At 38.6% G+C, this 27,639-nt stretch overlaps 1 protein-coding gene across 14 annotated transcripts in view; it reads left to right on the top strand.

Moving 5' to 3' along the window:
- Positions 1-27,639, top strand: part of CACNB2 (calcium voltage-gated channel auxiliary subunit beta 2) — a gene marked incomplete at both ends in the record, with an annotated part of 343,951 nt that overhangs the window by 242,229 nt on the left and 74,083 nt on the right. For 11 of the 14 annotated variants that reach the window (XM_080917897.1, XM_080917887.1, XM_080917893.1 and 8 more), the window contains one exon: positions 7,170-7,289. In XM_080917897.1, the coding sequence (XP_080774023.1) occupies positions 7,170-7,289 (120 nt within the window). Of the gene's footprint in view, positions 1-6,280; positions 6,350-7,169; positions 7,290-27,639 lie in introns of those variants that run through there. The other 3 variants (XM_080917890.1, XM_080917896.1, XM_080917898.1) reach the window with 1 other exon arrangement.

Genomic DNA, 27,639 nt, shown 5'->3' with positions numbered 1-27,639 from the left:
TCTTGGAAAGAATGATGTTTCTAATAATGGGGGTCATTATTGATAGCAACATGTCACTCCTCAAATAGAGAAGAATGCACTTTTAGTGGGACAAGAACATATATGTAGGAATCTCAACATAGTCCATGTATTTTTAACAGGAATTTATACGAGCCAGAGGAAAAGAATATCAATAAATCTTACTGAAAATATAACATGTCAGCAACACAGACTTCTTTGCAACTGTGGTGATTGATCTTGGTTGTCAGCTTTGACACAGATGGAGGGAGGAAACAAAAAGTAAGAAATTTCCTTTTATCATTTGGCTCACCAATGTCTTTGAGGTGTTGTCTTGACACCTAATTGGTGTTTGAGGGCCCAGCCTGGTGTAAACAGAACCTTCCCTACATAGGTCACTATAGACAGCCCCTTCCCTACATAGGTGACTGTAGACAGTCCTTTCTCTATAAAGGTGGGGCTAGACAATTTAAAACAGAAAGGCACCTGAATATGAAACTGGAAGCAAGCCTCTAAGCAAACTTCTGTGGTTTCTACAGGAGTTTCTGTTCATGTTCCCCTGCCCTTGACTCCTTCAGGGATGGGCTGTTGCCCAGACTTGTGAGCTGAGAGAGACCCTTTCCTTTCCCACATTGTTTGTGATCAGTGTTTTATCAGTGCAGAAAGCAATCTGACCCAGCAGTAAAGACTCCGAGTATGTCTTGTCCTCTGTCTGAGCTTATTCTGTCTGTCTGTCTTTTCTCTCAGCACATCCCAGTTTGAATTGGTTTTTTGTTTTCTTGTTTTTGTTTTTTTAATCACTTTTGGCTTAGTGTAATCTAAGATTATCGTCACCCTACCTATACACTAGATACTTTGATTCTATCTTGTTAGCCTTTTTAAAAAACTGTTTGTTCTCCCATAGCAGGAATTTTTCTCCTAACCTTTTCTTTAAAAAGCATCAACCTTCTTTACAATTCTGTCAGGTGTAATAATGACAGCAGGACACTGGGGTCTTTTCCACAGTTGCATCTCCCACATTTTCTTGGTAGTACATCAGTTTCAAAGAAGTATGTGCTCAGTAAATGCATATAGGTAGGGGTTTTGTGGGATCTCTAATTATATATATATATAATTATATATATATATATATATATATATATATATATATATATATATATATATATATCAGCAGTGTATACTATAGTTCTGTAATGCTTACAAATTTTTATATTCTCTTAATAAAATTGCCCACAGGGTTGCCCTAGCAAAAGTCCCTTACTGCTACTTTTGCCACTGATGTTTGACATTAAGCTATCATAGCCAATCATGTTTAAGATTCTCATTATTTGAATGTAAATGTCAATTATATGACACTTGCAAATAAAGTGTGCAGTAGGTTAGAAAATAGGCTTCATCTCAGTACCTTACTGTCATTCTGAATTTTTAGAGCTAATATCTGTCATTATTGGTAAATAGTTGAGAGTTGTATCTGTGAATCATGAATCCATGAATCAGAGAACAACCAATAACAGTATAAACAAACAAACAAAATACTACATCACTCTTGAAAACCAAAACCAAATTTTTAAACTATGCATAGTGACAATATGAGTAGTAAACGAATTATCTTCTATAGCAACAAGCTACAGTTAAGCAACAGGTACGAGCAAAGCTTCCTATTGGTTCTTGTCTATTTCCCTCTTGACCCATAAGGTGCTGAGATGCTACATCTGTCCCATGATTGTTCCAACTAGGGAAACAATTTGATTCGAATTTGGTGTTGAATCGATATAATTGTTTTTGTTTTTGTTTTTTATTTTATTTTTTCTTACCACTTTATTTTTTAAAAAGAGGGATACATATACAGACTTTTAAAGGCATTTTGGCATAACATTAAATTAATATTTTTGTCAGTACTTAATTATTTTAGAGGTTTGATAGCATCCATTGAAATCCCACTAGTTACCATAAGCATAAAGTACATCTAGGACACAACGTAACATGGAAACAGATTTCTTGTTGAGTATAGATTAAGCATAATGATCTTTGAATACCAAAAATTGCCACAAGGCTATATTATCTTAGCTCTTGGAGAATTGATATAATCTTATGAAGGAAGTTTGCAGTCTTCAGGTGGTGAATCCAGGTTCCCCTAGAAAATGTAGAAATTAAATAAATTTTGCTCAAGAGTGTTGCTTTAGACTTTATAGGAAGACTCCTATAGAAGTAGATGACACCACTTGGGATTCAGGATGCTACTCTCATGTAGAATGAGAGTTCCTATTATGTTGACTTTAAAGAAGAAAACACAAAAATGCTTAAGAACAGTGATATAGGGCATAGTTAGAGTCGTGAAACAGAAAACAGCTTCAAAAAAGCAAATTTCACACAAACAAAAAACACTAAAGAAAAAGGATGTTGTGTTTTGTTTATACACATAGGTGGCATAAAAGCAGAAAGAGAAACTGAAGAGCAGGTAAAACTCTAAGTCAATCTGAATTAACACAGGTTTGCTGTAAGCATTAACACAGAGCTACAGTGAGATTTCTGAAAATAATAGGGATGCTCACGGGATGTGCTGCTGGTAGACATTATGCTCAACTTGCATTTGAATGTGCAACCATCAGTGTGAGTGTGAAGATGAAGAAGAAAAATATGCATAGCTGAACGTGTAGTGTGTCCACAAGGACAAATGCTGCAAGCAACCAATTCACCAAGGAGACATTTTTCTAATGAACTTGTTCAGTAGTTATGGAAATGACTGCCAGGTGTTCTAATCTCAAGGCTACTCCAGGCACGATGACCCAGAAAGCCCATATGGTATGAAAGGCAAAGGCTTAAATGGATAGATGGCTTCTCTCTGCTTAATTCCCTGCTCCCAGAAGGAAGAAGGTTAAGCATTATGCTTCTCTTAGAAGTGTGTCTTTCAAAACTGCAGCAACTTTGGCCACTAAACCTTGTAGTATTTAACAGTGATTATCTTGGGATGGGAGACTTCAAGGACATGGCTATGTTTCTCTTTCCACAATAGGTATGTATGCCTCCTATCACAACTGTTTTGTGAATTTATATTCATAGACCTAGAGTAAGCCCCAAGAAGAGCAGCAGCTCCTGCCCTTATTTTAGAAAACAGAGGTTAATAAATTGCTGCAAATATTCAAAAGATCACTGACAAACATTAGTGAAGTGATATCTAAAGTTCTCTTTTTCGAGACAGGATTTGTCTGTGTAGCCCTGGATGTCCTGGAACTCATGCAGTAGACCAGGCTGGCCCCAAACAGAAGAGATCTACATGCCTCTGCCTCCCAACTGCTGGGAGGCTGCTAAACTCTTTAAACCTGGAAGGGTCATCAAAATGATTATTCTTTGTAAAAGTTAAACCTGCTCACTAGCAAGAGACCTTTTCAGTTTTGCTTTGTTCAAACAAGAATGAAGAAACCCATATTTTGTATCCCGTGAGCGCTCGCTTCCAGATGTGCTGCAGATCTTAATGACAGACATTATTTATTTATCTAATGTATATGGGTGTTTGGTCTGCATTTCTATCTGTCTGCATACCATGTGCATGCCTGGTGCCCAAGGATGCCAAAAGGAGGCAGTAGATCCCCTGTAACTCGATTTACAGATGGTTGTGAATAGTCATGCAGGTGCTAGGAACTGATCTGAGATTCTCTAGAAGAAAAGCCAGGGTTATTAAACACTGAACCATCTCATCACCTTTATTTCATAATCATCATAGTAATAATAAATTCTTTTTACAGAGCACTAAATCATATTGGCTCTTATCATTAATGCATGAATAATTTCATGCATATATATGATTGATTTTTAAAATTTTTATCAACCCTCACACATATACTTGTATCCTCACCAACTCCCCTTCCCACTGATGCATTTCTTCAAGCAAACCTCCCTCATACTTTCCCCCTGCCTCTCTGCCTGATTTCCGGGAGTGTGTCTGAGTGTGTGTTCCAATGAGTTTAATTAGAGTTGCTCCCTTGAGCATGAGTCTGGAGTTATTTACTGGAACATGGGCAACATATCAATTGATAAACACTAAAATAAAAGTCATATTCCCAGTGATGATCACCTTCTCCTAACTCTTAAGCGAATGTAGCCTCACAAAGCCTTCTTGAATGAAGGAGGAAATGCCGATGGATCTAGCTTACACACTTCTTGTCCAGGTAGCCATATCTGCAGTGACTTCATTGGCAGCTGGTGTGATTAACGGAGAAACTCAAAACTGATCACTGTATAGAAAATAAGTAACTTTGAAGTCCTAAGAAGATAGCCTTGTGGCAATTTTTGGTAGTTAAAAATTATTATGTTTTATCTCTACACACCAAAAAAAAAAAAAAAAAACCTTTTACTATTTCTGTGTTGTTTTGTTTTATATATACTTTATGATCTTTGTAACTAGTAAGATTTCAATGCATACTATCAAACTTTTAAAAAAAATCAAGTACTGACAAAAATATATTCGTATATATTTAGGCTAAAATGCTTTTTAATAATCTGTATATGTATCTCTGTTTTTTTAAAAATAAAGTTGTAAGAAAAGAAAAACAACCTCAGTGTTGGAAGATTTGTTAGTCGGTTTTATATTTTGCTTTAGCAGAAAATAACTGCAAAGAAATTTTAAGCCCCTCACACTCACTGTACATTAACTTTATAACACTATAAATAGGCCATTAATTTATGTCACAATATTGGGTTGGGATGCAACCAGTTTCTATTATTATGTGGCCCCTGTTTTACATATTTTCTAGGTTTTGGCTTCTGGAAATCAATATTAGTTGAGTGTTCAAAGGAAAGAAAGGGGATAAAGAGGTCTTTATAATTTTTTAATTAAATAATCTGCTTATTAATTTTGAGGCAGCATCTCATTACTTACGCCAGTCTGGTAAATATCATCCTCCTGCCTCTGCCTCCTGATAATGACACTAGAGACACATGCCACATTGGACAGCTAAAATTTACATGAGGCTGAACAAAGTAATCCTGGACCAGACTCTGATAGATGCAGTCTGTTTTTAAATTTTGTTTACTTTATAAAACTTGGCAATATGCATTTCTTCGGAAGGAAACATATAAATATATAAAAAATAAAAATATAACCCCATTTACTCAGGAAATCAATAATGTTCATATATCTTTCCTTCTTAAGCCCCAGCTCCCTTATCTACAGAAAGAATTTGGACTCAATTATTGTATTCTATGAATGTTAACATGTTAATAAATCAGCAAAGCTTTGAAATGTCTTCATATACATTACTATGACAGTTCACATGCCTATAATGGTAATGGTTTCTCACTGCAGGAAGCAGGCCAGAGTCATTTTGAGCTCCATTAAATCCATTGCTTTATAAAGCTGTGATGACTCTGTGTTCTAATTAAATGGCCACATCTCTCTGTCTTGCATCTTGTTTATACAGATTAATTCCAGATAGGACAAATGGGCACTTTGCGATCTGTACTGTGCAACATTGTGTGCAGTGTTTAGGATGATTATATGAGTTATTTATGGCAGAGCATACCCTGTTTTTTTTTTGGCAGGGAATGGGAACTGATTTCACAGTGAAAAGACAGTAAGTTTTGTCTTTGAGAGATGGCCTCATCTGGAACGGAAAGCTGACTGGCACACCACGTGCCTGTTACTATAGAAGCTGAGAGACCCTCCCAGTTGTTTACACTTCGGATGAAAAAAATGGCAGTTTGACTTAAACCAACAGTGTGATGCTAGCATCTGCAGGGAAGCCTCCTGCGGAGCATGCCCAGTGCAGGGAGTGCGCTCTCCCTCCCCCATCACTCCCCCTCCAGATCTCCAAAGATAAGGCTTGAACTTTACACTCGGAAATATCAGGGCATAGTCTGGGGATTTGTTTGCTTGTTTACTTTTGTTTTTCTAAAATGTCCTCTTGAAACTAATTTCCTTCGCCAAGCCAAGTGCAGGGAAGAGAATATTTAGAGTAATCGAATGCATTGAGTTTAAACAAGTTGAAGGCAGTCTCTGCACTTGGACCTGTCTTTATTTTGAAAGCAATTAGAAATTATTAGATTCTGTCCGTGTGTGTGTGTGTGTGTGTGTGTGTGTTCCCTCTTGAAATGGGAAAATAAGATTCTCCTCCGACAGAAGTGTTACTGGGGCTGGGAGTGAGAACCCCAGAGGGAGAAGGGGGCTGACAAGAGGGGCTTCTTAGAGCATGGATAGCAAAGGTTCTAGGATTCTCCAGGGCTCAGCGCGCTCTGAGGATCTGTACCCTGGGCTGCAGCTGCCGAAGATAAAGGCGCTATCCAGCTCATGAAGGCCACCTGGATCAGGCTTCTGAAAAGAGCCAAGGGAGGAAGGCTGAAGAATTCGGACATCTGTGTAAGCGAGAGGGCTTTTTGTTCGCGGGAGACAGTGTTTTCTTTGCTTTTCCGATGTTGCAGCAAGTGCCTGCGGAGAGGGTGGTTTGATTTAGTTAATATGCTCGTGATTGCCTGAGAGGAAGCCAGGGAGATTCCTGACATTTTTCTGAGCTCCTTTTCCTGCGCTGTAATTTATTACCAGAGGAAATCTCTCAAGCAGGTGCTGTCTGTAGCCAGCTCCCACTAAATATCTGTGTACAGGTATTTTTTAAATATGTTTCTGGGAGAGGGAGGGGTGCAGGCTGGAGTGTTTTACCATATTGTTTGAGAAGGTAACAGGTGAGGTAGGTGGTAGAGAAACAGCCTTCAGATGATAATGGAAGTTGTATCACGGCAGCAAGATTACAGAGGGTTCAAGTTTGCAGTCAGACTCCCTTTGATGGGTTTTGTTGGTCTCCCTGAGTGTGAATACTTGCTCCAGCCCTCAGGCTGGTGTTGGAGTTATCCTTGAAATGCATCAATGCCCTTCAGCGCTGCACTGCACCACGGAGTTGGTTTAATGATAAAAGAGCAGACAGAGGCTTCAAGAACGAATACTTTCTGGTAAATGAATCTGGGGAAGGACTAGTGTCTTGGCACACACACAGCTACCTTAGTGAAGAGTATACAGGGCAAAGGGTGTGTTTTATTTCTAGGTGGGTTGCTGCCAGTGGACTATTCTCTCCTCTTTTCAGGAATTTACAGAACATTCCAGGAAGCAAACTGTCACATCAGTGAGGCTGTTCCAGTGCCCCCATCACACACTGGATCTATTTTCTAATACATATTCTCCTCTGCAGGGTTCGGCAGACTCCTACACCAGCCGCCCATCCGATTCAGATGTGTCTTTGGAAGAGGACCGGGAGGCAGTGCGTCGAGAAGCTGAGCGGCAGGCCCAGGCGCAGTTGGAAAAAGCAAAGGTAAGAAACATACCTTTTGGGGGGAGGACTGCACGGTGCCCCTGAGGGGCCTGCCTGTGGATGTATCCCCTGAATCTCATGCCTGATCCACTGCAATAATCCATCAGTTGACTTGACATAGGCATCATTAGGGGAAATGTGATATTAATAATAATCTTTAATGTTGATTTCTAATCTAAGCAACTTGTTTCCGTGGTGGGGGGATAATTTGAACACAAACAAAAGGATTTCCAAATATACAAAGAGGAAAAACTGCATGTAATACCAAAATATTTTGCTTCCTCTTGCCAGCAAACCATCTCTGTTTACAAAACAGTGTAGAGGCTAAGGTTTATATTCCCCAGTCTAAAACAACTGTTCCCATAAAGTTTACTGCATAGGTGGTTTACGAAGCTCTCTTTAGATGTTTATTTACGTTACTTTTTGCAAGCAAAAGCAACAAAGGATTTCATTGATTAAACTGACCCCCCCACACCCCCAGTAAGGTTTTCTTTGTTCTATGATGAAGTGTGTTCATGGAGGAGCAAATGCAAACCTGTTCTGAAATCTGCAAGGAATTGATCCCAGACTGGATTTCACTCAGAATATGACACTGTGACAGAACTCGTTATTGTTACGATTGGAATTGTATTATCTTCTGCAGACATTTGAATAATAGCTCATTTGAAACCATAGTTTGTGGTCCACGTTGAAGGCTTGTAACTTCCAAGTGAACATATTTCAAAACGGTTACTAGTTGCCTTTAAAAAAAAATCCAGTCACTGTTATGAAAAAGAGTAAGTAGGGCATTGATCTTGCTGGAAAAATCAGGGCATTATCACAAGGTTTCTGCCTGCTGCCTCGTCTCTAGGAGGAGTAAAATCTATATGTGTTGCTATGGGAATGGTGGCTTGGCTTGAATGCATGGACAGACCAATATTCATGCCTCTAAAACAGCTGCTGTAGTGGTTACCAAGCTACTGCCGGGAGTCCTTGAGTTCTACAGACCACTGCTCCTGCATTATCAGCTGGCTGGAAACCTGTCTCCAGGTCTCACAGCCTTAATTGCTAGACAGACCTTAAGAACACCATGAGGAAGGCTCTCTTTCCTGACAGTGAAAATGGAAAAGCAAAATGTAACCCGGTTGCCATTAGCTTACCTGTTCCCTGTCACCAATTAGCCACTGGAAGACAGCAGGAAGCCAAAGTTAAATAACTGCAAATAATGAATGCTTGGTAACATTAAGGAGCCACAAAGGTACACTGTCACAGATATGGTTTGTGTCTCAAAACCCAATTCCACATTCTGTCTTTTGCACTTGAACTTAAAGAAAAGTCAAGGGAAAAAAAATAGCAGTGTTTGTTTCAAAAATAAGATTATTCTGCTTGCAGCTAATTTATACTCACCAAAATTTAACTCTTTTTCATGGTGAGCCCTTTTTTCCCTACAACTCAATATGTTATAGATCTGGCCATTGAAATCTTTAATTATCTGTCCAGGGTATTTTTATCTGTGGTTGTCCCCTGTTCAGTCAGGAACTTACTGACTTAACTACAGAAAAGTCTAAATCTTTCACCCTAGTGTGCATCAAAGTGTGGCTTCTAAGTAAGTCCTTGTTTTATTGCTCAAAGCGACTCTGGTTGAAATGATGTTAAGTATTAAAGAACAAGAAAGACAATTTAAAGCTAAGGCAAAGTAATGGAAAAAAACCTTTTTCCTATGTTTAATCAAAATAGTTTATTTATATCTACTTGTCTGCCAAAGTGGACCAGTACCTTAGAACTGGATTGTTCCAATGGCTAAATCTGGGGTGAATATTTGAATTTGTATTGAGGAAAGATGGAAGCACTGATTTAAGCATTTATTTCAGCTCATGGCTGGGTGGGTACTGTCTTTTAATTCTCATCTCCTTGAAGACAGGATGCAAAAGCAGGATTAGAGCTCTCTACCACTTTATTTTATAATCATCCCTCAAATAGAATGATGTTATGAATTGGTGTTTTTACTTGGTCAACAGAAGACATTAATTCATTTGTGTGAGAGGAACTATGTTATCTTCTATGCCTATGTGAAATAAAGGTGTTGGCAAATTGTGAGACTAGAAACACTGCGGTCGAATGTTAAATGGCCCGTGAAAGGTTATGTAACTGGGCAGTGACACAGCCGATAAGACCAGAATTCTGTTTTGGCCTCTCTGGAATAGCATGCAGTAAGTGAGCGGAGGGCAGATTTGTTTTTGGGGCACGTTAGTGTCAATGGATGACTGTCCTTTACCTTGATGTTTCTGGGTCCCAGATAGGTTTTGACTTTTCCAGTTCTGGCATCTTTTGTGTACACTGCCATGCTAAAGTTCATAAGACTGAGATTGCTTTGAAAACAAGTAATGAGAATTTAATTAGTTCTCACAGCATTCCATTCTTTATGAAGTTACATATTGAAATCTAATCTCCAATTTAAAGTTAGCTTCGCATATACTATAAACCAAATGAGTATTTCTTGGATGAATCAGAGAGGGATGAACTTTTGTGAAACTGTAAGAAGGATAATCTTGGAGTTAGTACTGTGGTGATTTCTGTTTCTGTTTATTTGTTGTCGAACTGTCAACAGTAAGCATCCTAGTCTTCAACTGTGATGGCAAGGAGCCGATTTCTCACTTTTTGATCTCAAGAAGTATAAAAATTAAATTTATAGTTGGTATTTAATGAACAAATTAAGAGACATGTTAATTAAGAGTTTATGCCTGTAACTTAAGAGGATAAGAAGTCAAATCCTGTTTACACAACATTTTAGAGACTCTTTCTCCAAAGAATAAGATAGGTAAACAACAAAATGGATTTTAAGTGTATTTAGAGTTATACTATCCTGACTATAATCACTTTTAGGACTTTTAAAATTTGCTTTATAAGGAATCCCAAGTACATGAAATTATTCATTATCTCTTGCAACTCTACTACCTAGGAAAGCCATCAACCAACTTTCTCTCTGGGTATCTGTTCTGGACGTTGAATATATTCCTGTGGAATCAGGCTAGTCCTTTGTGATGGCCTGCATTCTCTTACAATCCATTGTTATTGCTCATGCAATGACATCTATCTCACTATATTTTTTTATTGTCAAAGATTATACTGTTACTTCTGTATCTCACATTTGACAAATGTATCAATTAAAAGGCATTTGGATTATTGGTGTTTTTCAGCATTGTGAATAACCCTGCTGTGATATTTGTGTAGAAGGTTTGTCATAGGTGAGAAATATTTTAATTTGTTATATGTTTTCTTAGTTTGTCTTGTTGTCAACTTGATATACCTGGGAAAAGGTAACCTCAATAGCCTCCCTTAGATTGGCTCCTCAGTACAATAGGGAAGTTTCTTTTGGGGTTGCTAAAATCCCTAGGTAGGTGGTTCTGTGCCTCATCAGAAGGCTGCTGACTGCAAATATGTGAGCAAAGTGGGAAATGGCATTCCTTTGTGGGCTCTGCATCAAGGTACTGCCTTGATTTTAACCTGTAAGCCAAATAAACTCTTTCCTCCCAGAGTTTTGTTTGATCAGAGCAACAAAGAGCAAACTAGGACATATATCCAGCTTATGTATATATCTAGAACTTAAATTGTTGAATCATACTTTGTTATTGAAAGAATAATGTTCTTTTTCACCTTTCACACTTGTCAAGATGATGTCATCTGCCCTGTAGGTAGACTATGTTGGAAAATCTGGCTGTGGAAGGGATTGGAGAACACAGATATAATAATCTGGGTGTGATATTCTCAGAAAAGGCTGAAGCTACATTTTGACTGCTCTTTTCAGTATGCCTGTCTATTAGAAGGGCACTTGTACTTGGTATATTGGTTTGTAGGAAAGACTTTAAGATCAGAGCCACAAAGGACAAATGGGCAAGGCTTTTGCCTACTGAGTTTCTGTTGAGGAGAGATGTCATACAGCTAGAACAAAGTACCTGGACTGGTAGAAAGGTCTGGTAAGTAGGAAACTAAAACATTGTACTCTGATAGCTTCTTGGAGGAAATAGTATCTTAAATCTAGACCTTCCAGAATGGACAAATAAAGCTTCATGTTGGAAAGAGAAAAGCAAGTGGAGCATGAAACAGTGATTACATCTCCTGGCTCCTGGAGATGAAAAGTTTACAAAGGCAGCTGGAAGACATGGAGCCTTCCAGCAAAAGGTTAATTTTTTTTTTTTTTAATATCTTGCCAACTGGAAATGTCTTTGTTATATCCTCACATTTAATTACTAGTTTGTCTGGGTATAATGTTCAATAATGCGAACCATTTGCCTTCGGATTGATGAAGGAGCTGGCTTGTGGTTTAGTTTCCAGAGCTGTCCGAGCACAGTGGTATTCTGTGCCTATGATGTGGGACGTTCAGTTCTCCTGTGCTCTAGGAATTTTGTTTCCTTTGCTGTTTTGACAGCTTGGTGAGATGTGCTTTGGTGTGAATCTTTTTGTTTATTGTGCTTGGCTTTTATATACATATTGAAAAGGGCCAGTCACTTCAGTTCTAGAAAAAACAAATCTCAGTGTTGGTTTTTTCTTTTTTTTTCCTTTTTTCTTTTTTTTTTCTTTTTTTTTTTTTTTTGGTTTTGGTTTTGTTTTTTCTTATCCTCTTCTGATTCTCAGGTGTCAGATGTTTGATGAAGAGAATTCTTCTGAAGTATTTTTCTCTGTATTATTTTGTTCTTGTTTATTTTAAACTAATTTTCTAACCTATCAGCTGACACTTTTATTTATTGTGGAAATTTTAATTCTTATTGAAATGCATAATTTCTAAGATCTAGAAAGCTGGCTATATATGTTTCTAAGTATTGGCACATTTTCACCAGCATGGATTTGCTTATGGTTCAATGATACATTATCTTACATTGCCTGTTTTCTTTGTGATAAATGTAGAGGTCCCTCTGGACCTCTGTCATGCTGGGTAGGTAGAGTCATGTGTCCCAATACTATTATTACTCTACTCACTTCTGCTGTTAGTTGACACCTTCTGTCATTTGTTTTTATCATGGCGGCCTCTTGTCTTCTAACAGGCTGAGTTGGCACCTTCATATGGCATTTCTAAAACTGCATTAAAAGGAATCTGGGTATTTGACTCAGTGATGGTGATTGCTTAGTACAGGAGCAGAGCCAATAGAATGGCCATATATCAGATAGGGACTTTTTTAGATTGCTTTACATGGCACGATCTTCTGAGCCCAGCCCAACAAAGGCTATTATCATACGGGAGATGTTAAGAATTGATAACTTCTTTAATTGACAAGGCTGGATGCTGCATCCATCTCTGACAATCAAAGACTGGAAGATTCCTGTAGAGCTACAGGTCTTCAATTTGTATTGGAAAGTTGAAGGCACCAGGGTCCATCATTGTCAGCAGAGGATGGCAGCATCAGGATAGACGAATTTGCCAAAAAGCCACAAAAACTATCAGCAAAAGTAAAAACCTTTTCCCCAGATTTTATTAAAGCAGCTAGGCTACCTCTAGAGGGAAGGTGCTGCCTATATTTTAGTGAGAGGAGGCCCATTTCAAGCTAATCAAGAAAAGACTTTATAGGCATGCCCAGAAACTAACCTAGTCTAGTTAGTGTCTCCAGAGGCTCATCTCATGGGTAATTCAAGATACTGTCAAGTTGATATTCGGTACTAATCATCACCCCTAATGTACTCATGGCCATGAGCTACATTACCCCAAGCTTAACAAAACAAGAAAGAAGAAGCTCCAGGGTGATCAGCATTCTCCTCTTGTGTCTCACTTACTAGTGCTGAGTTGGCTGAAGCAAGTCACAAGAATGATCTCAGATCAGTGTAGACGAGGAGCTGCCAAGCACTTGGATCTGTGCTGACAGCTGCCCTGTCCCTTTCCTTTCTCCCTTTGGAAAAAGGAATGCCTCAACCTTTTAGTATCAACAGCTCTGTCACCTCCTCAAACCTTATATTTTTTTCTTTCTTTTTCAAATACTACCAACCTTGTCAACCAAATTTTATCTTCAATGTTTTAAATTTTATTGCCCTGTAACTTTTAACTGCTTAAACATGATTTCTTTGTTGATGGTCTCTTGTGATATTTCTGTCACTATGTTTATTGACCTTCAATTAAGCTTTCTATGACTTCTCAGCCTGTTACCACATTTTTTTTTAACTTTCCTGCTGTTCTAGTTATGTTTCTATTGCTATAATAAAGATGGTAAGCAAAAGCAACCGAGAACTTGGCCTTACAAGTAGAGGTCTATCATTGAGGTAGGTCAAGGCAGAGACCTAAAAGCTAGAACTGAAACAGAGGCCATGAAGGAGTGCAGATTAATGGCTTTCTCTTTATGGCTTGCTCAACCTGTTCCCTAACACAGATCAGGACCAGCGGATGAGCAGACTAGCAGTAGCACCACCCACAATGAACTGGGCCCTCCCAGATCCTCAATCTTGATTCATGAATTAAGAGAGTTCCCTACGATCTGATGAAGGCAATTGTTCTATTGAGACTCTCTCTTCCCAGCTCTGTCTTTAGGTTTGTGTCAAGTTCCTTAAACATAACTAGCACATCTGGCAAATCTATTATTGAATTATGGATGCTGACTACAATAGAAAAATACTTAAGTCAGCTATCTACGTCATTAACTAGCCATACTATTTTTCTTCAGGTATTCTTTGTATATGTGTATGTCTGTGTGTATGTGGTATGCTATATGTGTAAATGCAAAGGCATGTATGCCAAGGAATACATACTTAGAGTCCATGGAAGGACATCGGTAGTACTCCTCTATTGCTTTCCACCCTGTTTTGAATCATTAATTCTCACTTCACCAGAATCTCAGTGCTTCAGCTTACCTGACTGGCTAATGATACCTAGGGATCTAATATCTTTCTTTCCCCAAAGCTGGGGTTGTAAGCAACTGTTACCTTGCCCAGGTATTTTGAGGGTGCTAAGGATTTGAGTTCTGTTCCTCTTGCTTTGGTAGAAAGTTCTCTGCCACTGACTGGGTGATTTCCTGAGCTCTCTTATTCTACATCAATTTTTATTTTCCTTAACTAAAGTATATAAGCCTATCCTATCAAATACTCAGCTCAGGTCTTAGCTCTTTTGGCATATTTGCCATCAGTGTTCCTGGTTTCTGCTAAAGAGCCACCAGGGGAATCCACTGAGCATCACAACCTCCTGCAGAAGCAAGGGATGTCCAGCATGTTTGGTCCATGGGTTCTACCTAGTACTCATCCAGAAACTCTCTTCCTTCTCAGGCTTAGATTGGAATTTCTGTGTACATTTCATTTGGATATGGTTTGTCCACAGATATGTTTTCATCAGAGGATACCTTGTCTTCAAGGCTTCAGCCATCGCTGAGTCTCAACTTTTACTTCTGGCTTCTCAGGTATCTCAGATCTCCCTGGGGTCTTTCAATTCTACCACTACTCAGAGTGGAGCTACCCATCTTTTCTCTCAAACTCATTCATCTCCACATTTTCTCATTACATTGTTTTCTCCATCCTCCCAAGGCAGAAACATTTGTCCAGGGATCAAAGAGTTAACAACTGTTTTTCCTGTAAAGGAAGAGACAATAAATAGTTTAGGTAATTTGGATCTCTGTTGAAGCTCAACTCAGAGAGACATGAATTTAAATTCCATTTCCACTATGGATTATTGGCTTTATCTGTTTATACGTTGAGATATTTCGATTAGAAATGGCCAAGAGTAGTCAAAGCTTAACAGTGCAGAAATGCTTTTTGTAGTTAGATGGTTTTCAAAAAAGTCAGAAATCAATAAATTATGACATTTAATGTGATTTATATTTTGTTGAGACATATATGCTCCTTACAGTTCCCCTTTGGTGGATTTAATGAAGATATTGATCATCCCTACCTCCAGGTGCAGTATACTTTGTGGCCAGGCAGCCACTAGGCAGAAGCTGCCTATTTTATCTGCAGACTAATATTGTCCATAAAGGGACACATTATGCAGAATAGCCAACTGATAATCTTTGCTGAGCCAAAATTATCAGCTCTTCAAGATTTTTTGCATTTCAAAAGTCTGTCAGCAATCCTGGACCAGAAGGCTGAAGACTTGCTCTCACATGTTGCTAACAGGGGACTGCTAGTAAAGATTTGTCTTCACAACCTGTCTCAGATCTGGAAGCAATGTTAGGCTTCCTATGTTTTTAGATATTTGGCCATTCTCAGATTTCTAATGGAGTAGAAGACTAATTTAGTTTTATAGCCTAATCAAACTCAGTAACTTTGAGAAAACATAGTTATTTTCAAATGGTAATAGTTGTACACCACTTACATTTGAAAAAAAAAAGGTTTTTTTTTTCTTGGCAAACAGAAAGGGTGATGTGTAAGTTGATGTCAAGGAGATACAGGATTGGACAGGAGAGAATGGGTGGGAAGAAAGTTTTGGGAATGCAGAAGAGGGGGAGAAGTAAGGATTAGAGAGAGAAGGCAGACATGGATATTTCTCTCAGCACATCTTTTTATGGTTAAGGTTGTTCTGATTATTTCTAGGCATTTTTATGGATCAATTTATCTTATCTAGGTGGGAAGTTTATCTCTTTGTCATCTGGTTGTAAGCCTATCATGTAGAGGGATTATGTATTGAGAATTTAACATATAAACCTGTTTGATAAGTTATTGGTTGTTGAGTCATAGCTTTACTGGGCTGTGGAAGACAGTGTGTGAAAGCAGAACAACAACACACTGGGGTGGTCGTGGACCACTTCGAACAGAAGCAGCTATGGTGGGCAAAGTGCATCACCTGGGAAGTGAACTGAATGGTGGGGCCAGCTTGCAGATCATGTGATAGCATCTAGGTGCCTGGCTCCACACTAGAACAGCTCCTGAGGAGCGAGGCTGTGGTGCCAATAGCAACAAAATCTTTTTTAAAAAAATATTTACAGCAATGTATTGCTTTTTCTCCTTTTTAAACCCAAATAGGTGTTTGTAGGCTGCAGAAACCTCAGTCATGTGTGTACACATTTGTGTTGTTTGAAATGATTATATGATTGTTTTCAGCAAAGATAACAATGTTTCCCAAATGTTGTCTATTGTGTGGAACTTGTAAAGGAGAAATAAAATACCAATCAGAGCAAAAAAAAAAAAAAAATATTTACAGCAACAATACATTCTATGGTGTGGTGGTTTAAATGATAATGATCCCCATAGACTTATAAATTTCAATGTTTGATTCTCAACTGGTGAACTGTTTAAGAGAGATTAGGAGACATGGTCTTCAAGGAGGTGTGTGCCTTTCTTTAAGGAGGAGGGGTCTTCTTCAAAAAAGTGTGTCACGGAAAGGTAGGCTTTGAGGTTTTAAAAACCTACCCTAGACTCAGTCTCTCCCTACCTCTATCACATGCTAATGGATGAGATATAAACTCTCAGCTGCTGATTCAGAACCATGCCTACATGCCTGTTTTCATGCTCCCTGCCACAATGATCTGGACTCACCCTCTGAAAATATAAACAAGGCCCCCTCCCCTCAATCAAGTGCTTCCTTTAAGGTGTCTTATGCATGGTACCTCTTCAGAGTAATAAATTAGTCACTAAGACACAGTTAGGTCATTTTTCCCATTCGTAAAATGCCAGTGATCCTTATTTTCAGAACTGCAGTGCTAACAGAACCACCTTGTGTTAGGCGAGCACATAGGTCTGGAACCTCCTGTTACCTTGGACCTTTTGAAATGAGCATAGGAGCTACTGTTTGGGACACCATTTATCAATCAGCCTGGTGTCCACGAAGGAGCTTAGTAACCAGAAATTATAATGTTCTCCTTGTTCTCTTTGAGTTAACTGCTGCTGCTCTACACTACTTTATACAGTCACTATCCTGTTCACATTACCAGTTTCTAATTTGGTGCTGAGTGCTATAAAGCAGATTTCTGACATCTAATAGTTGCAGACTTGAAGGAGATATGGCCATCATAGCCACTCACAAGTCAGATCACACTGGATAATGGTGACAGCTCAGGTTGCATTCCTACACCCAGAGCGTACTTCCTCTCTCTCTTGAACTATGACCAAGTTCCATCTAAAGATGTGACTCATACTTCATCAAACAGAGATGATTGCTTCCCCAGACACCAAATGCAATCTAATGTTCATGTTCTATTTGAGGCTCTTTTCTAAATAGATCTGTGTAGTTTGGGACTAAACTCAAATTCTGCTCACCATATCCTTAGGGTTATATTTACTTGGCATTCTGCTATGAGTTTACGTTATTATTCTTATCAGTAGGAGTTCCATGTTTTAAAAAGAACCTGATACTTTATCTTATTAGATGAACTTGGATGCAATAAGGTGTCCTACAGTGCATGGGTGATCTTTATTAACAGAAGCTCAAGAGGACTAACCGAAGTTTTCCTATAATTAAAGATGGCCAGGGAGATTTCTCAGCAGATAAAGTATTTGTGGTACAGGAGTGACCACAGTTTGGATCCTAAGAATGCTAATAAATGCAAGATGGGCATGCAGTCTGACAACAAACATTATAAAGATGGGGATGGGAATTCATGAAAAACTGGTTATGTAGTCTATCTATATCAGTGAGCTCTGGGTTTAATTAAAAGACCCTACCCCAGTGAATAAGGTAGAAAGTGGGAGAAAAGTCCATGTTGGCCTAAAGCCTTTACACATACATATACACATGAGCACACTCCCTATATGTGTGCCCATAGACATTTGAATACATGTATGCAAATATACACATGCCATGCATGTATGCAAGCAAAGAAAAAAAAAAGACCTGTACTCTTGGTTAAAGAGCCTTATAAGGACTGTTAACATAATAAAGATATGGAGAGGGGAAAGAAGATTATAAACGTTGTAGCTCAAGCCTTTTTCTTTCATTCTCTTAAAGAGCTGTAGCCAAACATCTTTGCTATATCATAAACAGAGCTATAAATACACCACCACTTCCTTGTCTGTCCCTTTCTGATATGAATAGGGACCAACACAAAGACCCTTATGCAGAGATGGGTGGAGTCTCCTCTTTGTTTTCCTGAGTTTTGTCCCACCACAGCTGAATCAAAAGTACCGGAACTGTGGTAGAGTAGAATTTACTAAGCAACCTTGGATGGGTGATATTGTGTTGAGAGGAGCTAGGGGGAAGTCCAGTTTACTATGGGCTCTTCCCTCAAGCTGGTCATAATCTATTTGTGATTCTATTAATGGGTGCCATTGTTCTAAGTAATGTGAAGAATGTGAGGCTGATAGCCTTGTTACAGGACAAATGCTCTAAGGGTGTTAAGAAGGTAGACCTCCCTACTACTCTGCTAGAGAAGGTTCGGAGGGTTATGGGTTAGAGATGGCCTCTTCTGTCATGTGACCATTTCTGTGGGGACACAGGCTTTGCTGGTCAGCCATGTGCTTCTATAAGATGAGCAATTGGGTTGCTGCCTGAGGAGATAATGCAGAACATGGGCTTCTATTCTTATTTAATGTTAAGTATCACTTAACATTGAGTTTGTCTTCAACTGAAATATTAACTGGCAAAATTATTGTAAAAGCTCAGTATCTGTGCCTAAGTTATTTTACCTAACCAATCACCCCACTCCTTCTTAGTAAACACTTGGACATGAAAATAAAACAGAACAATCATCATAATTATTTTTTATGTCAAACCAATGCCTATGCCATTTTCTATTGAGTATAGGCAGAAAAAATGGCGTTCACAGGTGGAATATTTAACTACACTTTTCCTGCATTTAACGATTTGACTAATGTGTCTATTTGGCTGACTAGAAGTGCAAATTCACTCTAAAAGCTAAATGTGTGTATGCACACACATGAGTGACAAGTGTATGTGCCTTGGTGCATATGTGGAGGTCAGAAGACAACTTGTGAGAGCTGTTCTCTCTGCATCGTGTGAGTCTTAGAAATCAAAGGCATATTGTCAGGCTTGGAAGCAGGTGATTTCACCCTCCAAGGCATCTCTTCAGCCTCCATCTTCACACTCTAAACAAACATCTTGTGCTAAAAGTTCTCACGGAATGAGTTGTTAAAGAAAGAGATCAGACCATATGCATAGTCTATTCTTGGTTAGCTGGAGATAGGACAGGCAAGTGCATGAGTCCCCACTGGTGTGGGTTCTGTATAGGAATGAAGATACAACCAACTACATGGGAATTAAAAAAAAGATTTCATTGTTCTGTATTTTTAAAGAAAAAAAAATGAAGGAAACAGTCTACAATTATAGTATCAAAAATAGAAGCCTGTTTGACCACTGACTATTAAGAGAAGAGCAATGTTATGAAGAAAGTTTAGGAAATGACTGTCATGATGATTTGAAGGAAAATATTTATGGATTAAAAAAAAAAAACCTAACTCTGTTTTTAGAAAAGACAATGGATCACACAATTAGTTATCAAATTATTTATATTCCCATAATTTCTGCCAAATGCTCATTGTACTGACATTTATTTGCAAAATTAGCACACATTTTTGAATGTCACTTCTTGTGTATTTGATGTTCGCACCATGCTCACTCTGCCCTCCCTACGCACAGGAGAAGTGGGTGGGAAGAAGCTATGGAGACCTCTGGCCCTTAGGATTCAAGTTGCATTCCCTGGATTTTTAAGCAATGGATTATTGTGTTTCTTCCCAAGAGGAACTATAGTCATCCTTAAGTGAAATGTTAGAGAATCTATTGTTTCCTGGGTTTAAGTCAATCAACATTCCTTACACATGAAAGTTATATTACAAGGGTTTGTTGTTGTTTTGTTTGGAAGGATTTTTTTTGCTTGTCTGTTTGTTTGCAAAACAAACAAACAAGCAAACAAAAAAAAACTCAGTGTCTTTCACACAAGCTCAGTTTAACTAAGAGAGATTCTTGATATGCCTAACAGAACAAAGAATGTCACAATAGCCAGGCAGCAGACTGTGTGCCTTTCCTGAGTCCCTGCTTCCTTTTGTGACAGATCATACAGTGGATGCAGTGGGGGGGGGTAGTTTTTTGAGTAGATAAATTCTCTACATGCTGGATTGATGTTATTCATGGATCACACCTGCATGAGCCACCTACGTTGTGGTGCTTTATGACAGTCTGATCATACACCTGGAAGTCACAGGATCAACAGATGACATTTGGGTGTCACTTCTGTCCTTCCACTGTGGGTTCTAGGTATAAACAGGATCAGATTGTACACTAATCAGTCCTTCTGAAATGCCAACTCTAAGATCTTCTATGTAGTAAATGGGGTACATTGGCACACACACACACACTCTCTGTTCCTCTCTGTTCCTCTCTGTTCCTCTCTGTTCCTCTCTGTTCCTCTCTCTCTCTCTCTCTCTCTCTCTCTCTCTCTCTCTCTCTCTCTCTCTCTCTCTCTCTCTCTCTCTCTGTGTGTGTGTGTGTGTGTGTATGTATGCACATATGTGTATATATGTGCTGTGTATGTGATATCTATTATATATATAATGTATATATATTATGATTAAGCCTTCTCTGTGATCTAAAATAATTTAAATAGTAGTATTATTATACACAATATCATTTATTCAACTCTGTAATTTCAAATATGTGCTGTGAATGTGGCTCAGTTTGCAGAGCACTTGCTCACTCAGCCCTAGCTCCCATCCCCAGCCACACATATACCAGGTGTGGCTCACATGACTATGATCCATGTACTCTGGAGGTGAAGGCAGGAGACCATGATTTCAAGATCCTCTTTGGCTATAGGGAAAGGTCAAGACCAACTTAGAATACAAATGATCCTGTACGTCTCACATCTACTCCAAATTTTTTTTAAATAAAAAAGGTCAGTGATATGGCTCAGTAGATAAAGGTGATTAAAACCAATCTTGAAAACATGAGTTGCATCCCTGGGGTTCACATAGAAGAAGAAGAGAAACTACTTCTACAAGTTGTCTCCTGAACTCCACATATGCACTATGACAGGCATATGGTCTGTGTCACACATGCTGTGTGAATGGTGTTCTAAGACTTTTAGGAGCTAGTGTATTTTATTTTTAAAATACTTTTCCCTAGAAATGAATATATGTATAAAATTCATATATATTCAAACTCTTCATATATATATAATCTCACACAGACACAGTCTTTTATGTATCATATTTACTGCATGATAGAGCTTTGGGTTGGCATTTCTAAAAGACTGGTTACCATGCTACACTGATGACATGAGCATCATACCCATAACATCCAGTGAAAGGAGAGAAATGACTCTCTAATGTCAGCTGTAGATTCTGACTTCCAGGTGTATCATCTGATATGCTTTCTCCTTCTCTCTTCTTTTCTCCCACCCTCACGCCCTTCCTCAGTTCTTCCCTCCTTCCTTTTGTTCCTTTCTCACCCTCTTACACATATAGTAATAAATAAGATAGAGAAATAAATACTCAGTTTGAGTTGGTGCTCTTCCCGAGGACCTGGGTTTAGTTCCCAGAAACCTACACGATGCTCACCACCCTTCAACTTCATTCCTGAAGGATTCAGTGCCCACTTCTGACCTCCATGGACACTGGGCATGCACATTGTTCATATACATACATGTAGGCAAAAATTATTCATATAGAAAATAAATAAATCTAGGTGTGATAGCACGTGTCTTCAATCCTAGTTCTTGGGAGGCAGAGCCAGGGAGACCTCTATGAGTTGAAGACCAGCATGGTCTACATAGCACCACAAGGATGCTCCTGTTTAAGAAACAGTGTAATTGTTGTTCCCTATAGTGTTCTATATCAAGAATGCTTTTGACTATATAATACCTTTATGGGCTTTCTCTAGAGATAGTCAACTTGTATTCCCACAGCCTGGTTCACATTTGCAGGGTCTTTACAGATCTCCTAATGATACAAAAGCTATGAGACTCTCATGGTATCAACCTTAGCCATCTTTCAGTCAGGATGGCTGATGCCAAATGACTATGGGTATGTGGAGTGTTTTCTCTTGCTCTTGGATACTTGAGGATATTCCTGAGTATGTGCCAAACTCTGGTCTCAGCTGTCATGTTTAGTCTAGCATGGAAGTGGAGGCTGGGCAAATACACACTACTCTAAATACTTTCATGTTCTATAGCTGTTGGTCGTGTTCTAGTTTAAACAGTTGTCAAGGATTAGGATTTCAGTAGTTTACTTTTGTGATTTTTAATGGTCTGTAGGAAAGGAAATCAAATGGAAAGATTCTCTCCAGTTTGAGAAGTTGAGTGAAGAGTAGGAATTAATCTTCTCTGTGGTTTTGGCTGGCCATGGGCCTGCTCTGGTTTACTGGCTTGTGGCTTCTTATTTGATTTATTTTGTGTTAACTCACATAAAATGTAATTGCCATAGTTTTCCTGTTTATTCTTGCCTAAATTATCTGTCTGACTTCGAAAACTAACATTCGTTAACTGTGCAAAGGAAACCCTGTCTGCCTGTGGTCACAGAAGAGCAGCTGGGGCCCTCTGATTCCGTTTTCCTTTCCACTGAATTACATGGACAGCTCTATGGCTTCCTCCACTAGAAGGGGCATTTTATGGCTAAAAGTTAACTGTTCCATTGACACAGTCCCTGCTTTTTGGCACCTATGTGTTCTGTTGCTCTCTCCGTCTCTCCCATCTTCAGACAAGTAGTTCGCCTTTCTCCATCTCTAAGATGCCATTGTTTGTTTCTCTTCCCAAGCATACATAACTGGCAGCAACTTTCTTGACACGTGTAATGAATTCTTCTTGATGATAGCATATAGCTTGACAGAAAATGAATCATGAGATCTGCTAAGTAACAGGGAATGTGTATATGAACACTCAAACTTTGGATGGAGTCATATTTTGCCATCATTAGTTTAGAACACATGCGTGTTATAGATTTTATAAATTACATTTATTTATTCTCTCTTGATCCCCCACTGTGTGTGTATGTGTGTTTGTGTGTGTGTGTGTGTGTATATGTATAAATAAATGTGCCTGTGCCACACTGAGTATACGAAAGTCAGAAGGCAACTTTCAGTTGTTTCTCTTCTTGTGCATGTGAGTGTCAAGAGATAAAACTCAGAACAGCAGACTTCAAAGCAAGTGCTGTTATTGGCTGAGGCACCTCATGAGTCCTGAGGATCTGTTTTGTCTCCACTACGTGTGATCTAAAAGGTATGAGGACATACTCTTAATTAGAACTTCCTCTCTCCAGCCTGGTGTACTGTAGAATTATAGACTGACTCTCTTTACTTTAAATAGACTTTCATGTAGCCCAGTTTGGTCTTGAACTTACTAAGTAGCCAAGGCTGGTCTTAAATTCATCCTCTTGCTCCTTCCAACTTGCTGACTATGCACCACTGTATGTGGTTTCTGCAGGGCCTGGTCTGTGAGCTAATTTACATTCACAGGTCTAGCATAATTTTTTACTAACTTTGTGGTTATAGAATCATTTCAGGCAGAGGTAAGATGAGGATATCTTTTCAGAAAATCTTCTGTTCCACAATCAGCCTCTACATCCTATGTTGTGGTGAAGGCCAACTGAGCCACAGCTGAGCTGCTGGAGATGAGGGAAGCAGGCTTTGGAACAAAGAGAACTAATTCCTCCTCTGGGTTGCCAGACTCCTCACTGGCAACTTCTGAGGCCTTCTTTTACCTTCCAAAAGGATCCACTCCAACCATTTTTGAAGGGCTGCTCTTTTGTAGGAAATTGAGACTGACTCCCCCCTCCCAGTGTGTGTGTGTGTGTGTGTGTGTGTGTGTGTGTGTGTGTGTGTGTGTGTGTTTCTACCAGCAAGTGTCCTCTTGGTTCATGTGAGGTTTGATTGTTGTCATATAGAGCAACTAATGAAAAGAGGACTAGAGGGGACACAAATATGAGACACAAAAAATGTTTGCTATATTATCATGAAACAACTACAGGACCATTGAGTTTCAAGAAGAAAATATAAGGTAAACCACACAATGCACTGAAGAACTTGATGGCTACTGGGAAGAGTTCTCTTAGGTGTGATTCATAAGCTACGATTGCAAACTGGTATGCACTGGTAGCTTTTTCTATGGGTGTTGACTGAGAATATGTTGTAGAATAAACATTTATTGAAACCAGGGTGTCGGGTGTCAGGTTGAGTCTTCACTTTTATTTTAGTAACTTAATATATGGGATGATTTATAAAAGCACAATAGCCTTTTCATTACAGTCAGAATTGTAAATTGTGTTTGCATGTGTGTATATACTCCAGTAAAATTGTAAGATAAAGTATATGTCTTTACCTTCTGTGATGATTAGTTTTAATTGTGTCCGATTGACCAGCTGAGCTATTCAGCCTCATGGACTGAATAACTACTGGATATTTGAACCTTCTCTTGGGAGACAGCCATAGTTGCATTAGCTGGACTACAGTGGCAGGTTGTGATCTGTATTCATAAGCCAAATAAATATTTTCTTTCCCCTTAAAGCACCTTTTGCTGGGGTGGGGTATATTGTTCCAACAATAGAAACAAAAATTGGGCACCATTACTAAGAAAATTGTATAGATGATACCAGGATGAAAATGTTCCTTCTGTTCTATGTTCTTTCTCACTGACAACACTTAGTATCAGATTTAATTTTCTTGCCTATCTCAAAAGTGTAAACCTAAATAAAATTTCATTGTAGTCTTATTTGTGTTTCCATAATTACTTATAAAATTGGACATTTTTCTTCTTTCATTTTTAACTTTTGTTTTCTTCTCCAGTGAAATTGATGTGCATAATTTTGGGCTAATTGACATTCAAATTATGTTTTCTAAGAATTGATACAAGAACTTAATGTCTTCCTCTTCTCGCTATTTTTGCTGATCATATTGCTGAAAGACTTTGAGTCATGGCTGCTCCTCTCTCCTTTCTTTATTGTGATCAGTTCGGTCATGTCACAAGGATTATTTCTTTGTCTGTTTGATTTGGGGATCTTTGAAAAGAAGTTTTTATTATGTGTGTTCATGAAGACTTCTGTCCTTAGTTCTAAGAGTTTAACATTTTGCCTTCCTTATTTAGTTCCTTAATCTCTCTAAAGCAAGTTTTTGTGTTTTGTGTGAGGTAAGGATGTGATTCACTCAGGATACCTATTTTCCCTCCACCCCACAGGTATTTTTTATTTAATGGCTTCTCTCTCTCCAGCCTGAAACACCTACTCAGCTATAAGTCCCTTTTCCATCCCTGAGTAGGTCAAGATCTGCCTCCTTATCTGGTGTTGGTGCTACCCTACCTTACTCACTACAGTGTGAAAATAATCCCTGATATATCTTTAGCATTTCACCTTGCTCTAGTTTTTAAAATGGCCCTTGTATATTTTATTGTATTTAAATTTTAGTTATCTTTTCTTTTTAATTCACCCAAAGAGAGGGAGAGGAAGAGGGTGGGGGAGAGAGAAGGAAGAAAAGAAAAGGAAGACTCAAGTATATTATGCTGAGATTTGGGCATTACAATAAGTCTTTAGATAAACTTGAAAGAAAATACCCTTGATAGAGCATTGTGTCATTTTATTTGTGAAAAAGAAATGTTTTTTATTAATTTTATTCATAAATATTTTACAGGTTTTCCTATAAAAACTACAGTGAGAAAATTACTTTTGCTAAATTCTGACCCAACTTCAGGCTAAAACTGAGGTCTGCTTGACCCTCAGGTATGCACAGTACTTATGGAAACCAGAACCCATTCACCATTGCTACACTTCTATAACCTCAAGGATTTCTACTCCCCTTTCTAGTCAAACAGTGATACCATGGTAACACAACCCTGCCCTGTTTTTGTAAAAACTTCATACTCTTTCATGCTTGTGAATAATAGCTACTGCACCTGCATCAAAAGAAAGTGCCCAACTTGTAGATTTTTGCCTTAAAAAAACCCCCTGCTTCACCAACTTGGGCCACCTCTTTAAGACTTGTAATTGCAAGAGTATGTGTCCCAACCTGGTCTGTGAGGCTCAATAAAAATTTCAAATTCATAAAGAACTTGTCCTAGCTCTTTCTCTGGGGCATAAGAGCATGGTCCCTAGCATCTCAAAAAAGAGAATGGAGCTGAATTATTATCTTGGCAGTAGTACACATGTGTACTGGAGTCTTCTGAAGTTATGACTCAACAGGGTTCTAGTGTGTACTGGATGGGCTGAGGTCTGATAAGGTAAAACTCTAGATCCACAAGGTCACAGAGGAAGTTAACATGTTTTTACTGTGAATTAAAGTTTATGGTTTCATTTGTAAGATTTCCAGAGCCATCAAAACTATCACCTGTATGCAGGGGATGTATATGGTTCATTGCTATTTCTAGTTGATGATATGTCTATATAAAAGGAAGTGTCTTCCTGTAGATAATCTTCACAGTGAATTATTAACTGTATCAGAATTCTCAGTTCTTAGCCAGTAAGAGACTTTTTCTCTTCAACTTCCCTTGTCTATCTATCTTACCTACAGATTTCAACAGGAAAACTCTAAAATAATTAGACTTGAGTGAGCATATATGAACCTATCTAAGAACCCCAGAGTTATGCAAAATGTTTTTTTTACTTTCAATAGTGTATATATATATATATATATATATATATATATAGAGAGAGAGAGAGAGAGAGAGAGAGAGAAGACATTTTTATTGCTTTTAATTGAAAGTTATATTTAAAAATAAGAGGTACATTGTGTCTCCTTTCTGTTATTTATTTTATAATTATATTTTATATACATATATATATTTATGTATACAAAATATAATTATAAAATAAATAAATAAAAAATATATAAAATATAAATATATAATTACATTTTCTGTACACAAAATAATTATGTACAGAAAACTTAGTGTACATTTAACCCAGTTTAGTAGCAAGTTATTAAGCCTTTGCCTTTTCCAGCTTGGCAATGCGAGCCACAGACTTAGGACCCAGAACATTGCCTCCCCAGTGGCAGCATATATAGTCATATCTGTCATTATAATTGGTCCTCATAGCTTCCACCAGCTTAGCCAGAGCACCCTTGTCTTCTGAGTTAACCTGTGTGTCTTGTCTTCCTGTGGTCCAGGTGCCCTAGCCTGGCCTCTCCCTTGATAATGCAGTAGGGCACTTCCTTCTTTCCACACAGGGCAGGCAGGAAAACCACCAGCTCAATGTGGTCTACATCATGGACAATCACCACCAGCTGAGCCTTCTTGCTCTCCACCAAGGTGGTGAGTGTATTGATTCCTGCTAGGAGGACAGGTGGTCTTTTAGTTGGGGTGTCCCCTTTGCCAGCAGCTTTCTTCTCAGCATGGGCCAGTAGCCTTTGCTTCTTCTCTTGCTTTGTCTCTGGCCCAGCTGTTTGCCTGTCCAGGGCCTGGGTGAATTGGTTAATGGCAGGAGGTACTTTGAGCCACTTATACAGTGTGGCTCTTTGCTGCTGCAGCCTGATGTAGTGGCCATTTGGCAAAAGCATGTGAGATCTCTTTTGGGCTGGATATCCTGCCCAATGCCTAAGTTC

This window comes from Micromys minutus (genome assembly GCF_963924665.1).
Source record: "Micromys minutus genome assembly, chromosome: 6".
Classification (NCBI taxonomy): domain Eukaryota; kingdom Metazoa; phylum Chordata; class Mammalia; order Rodentia; family Muridae; genus Micromys; species Micromys minutus.
The sequence above is the reverse complement of the archived record's forward strand: the minus strand, read 5'-3'. Positions and strand labels throughout refer to the sequence as shown.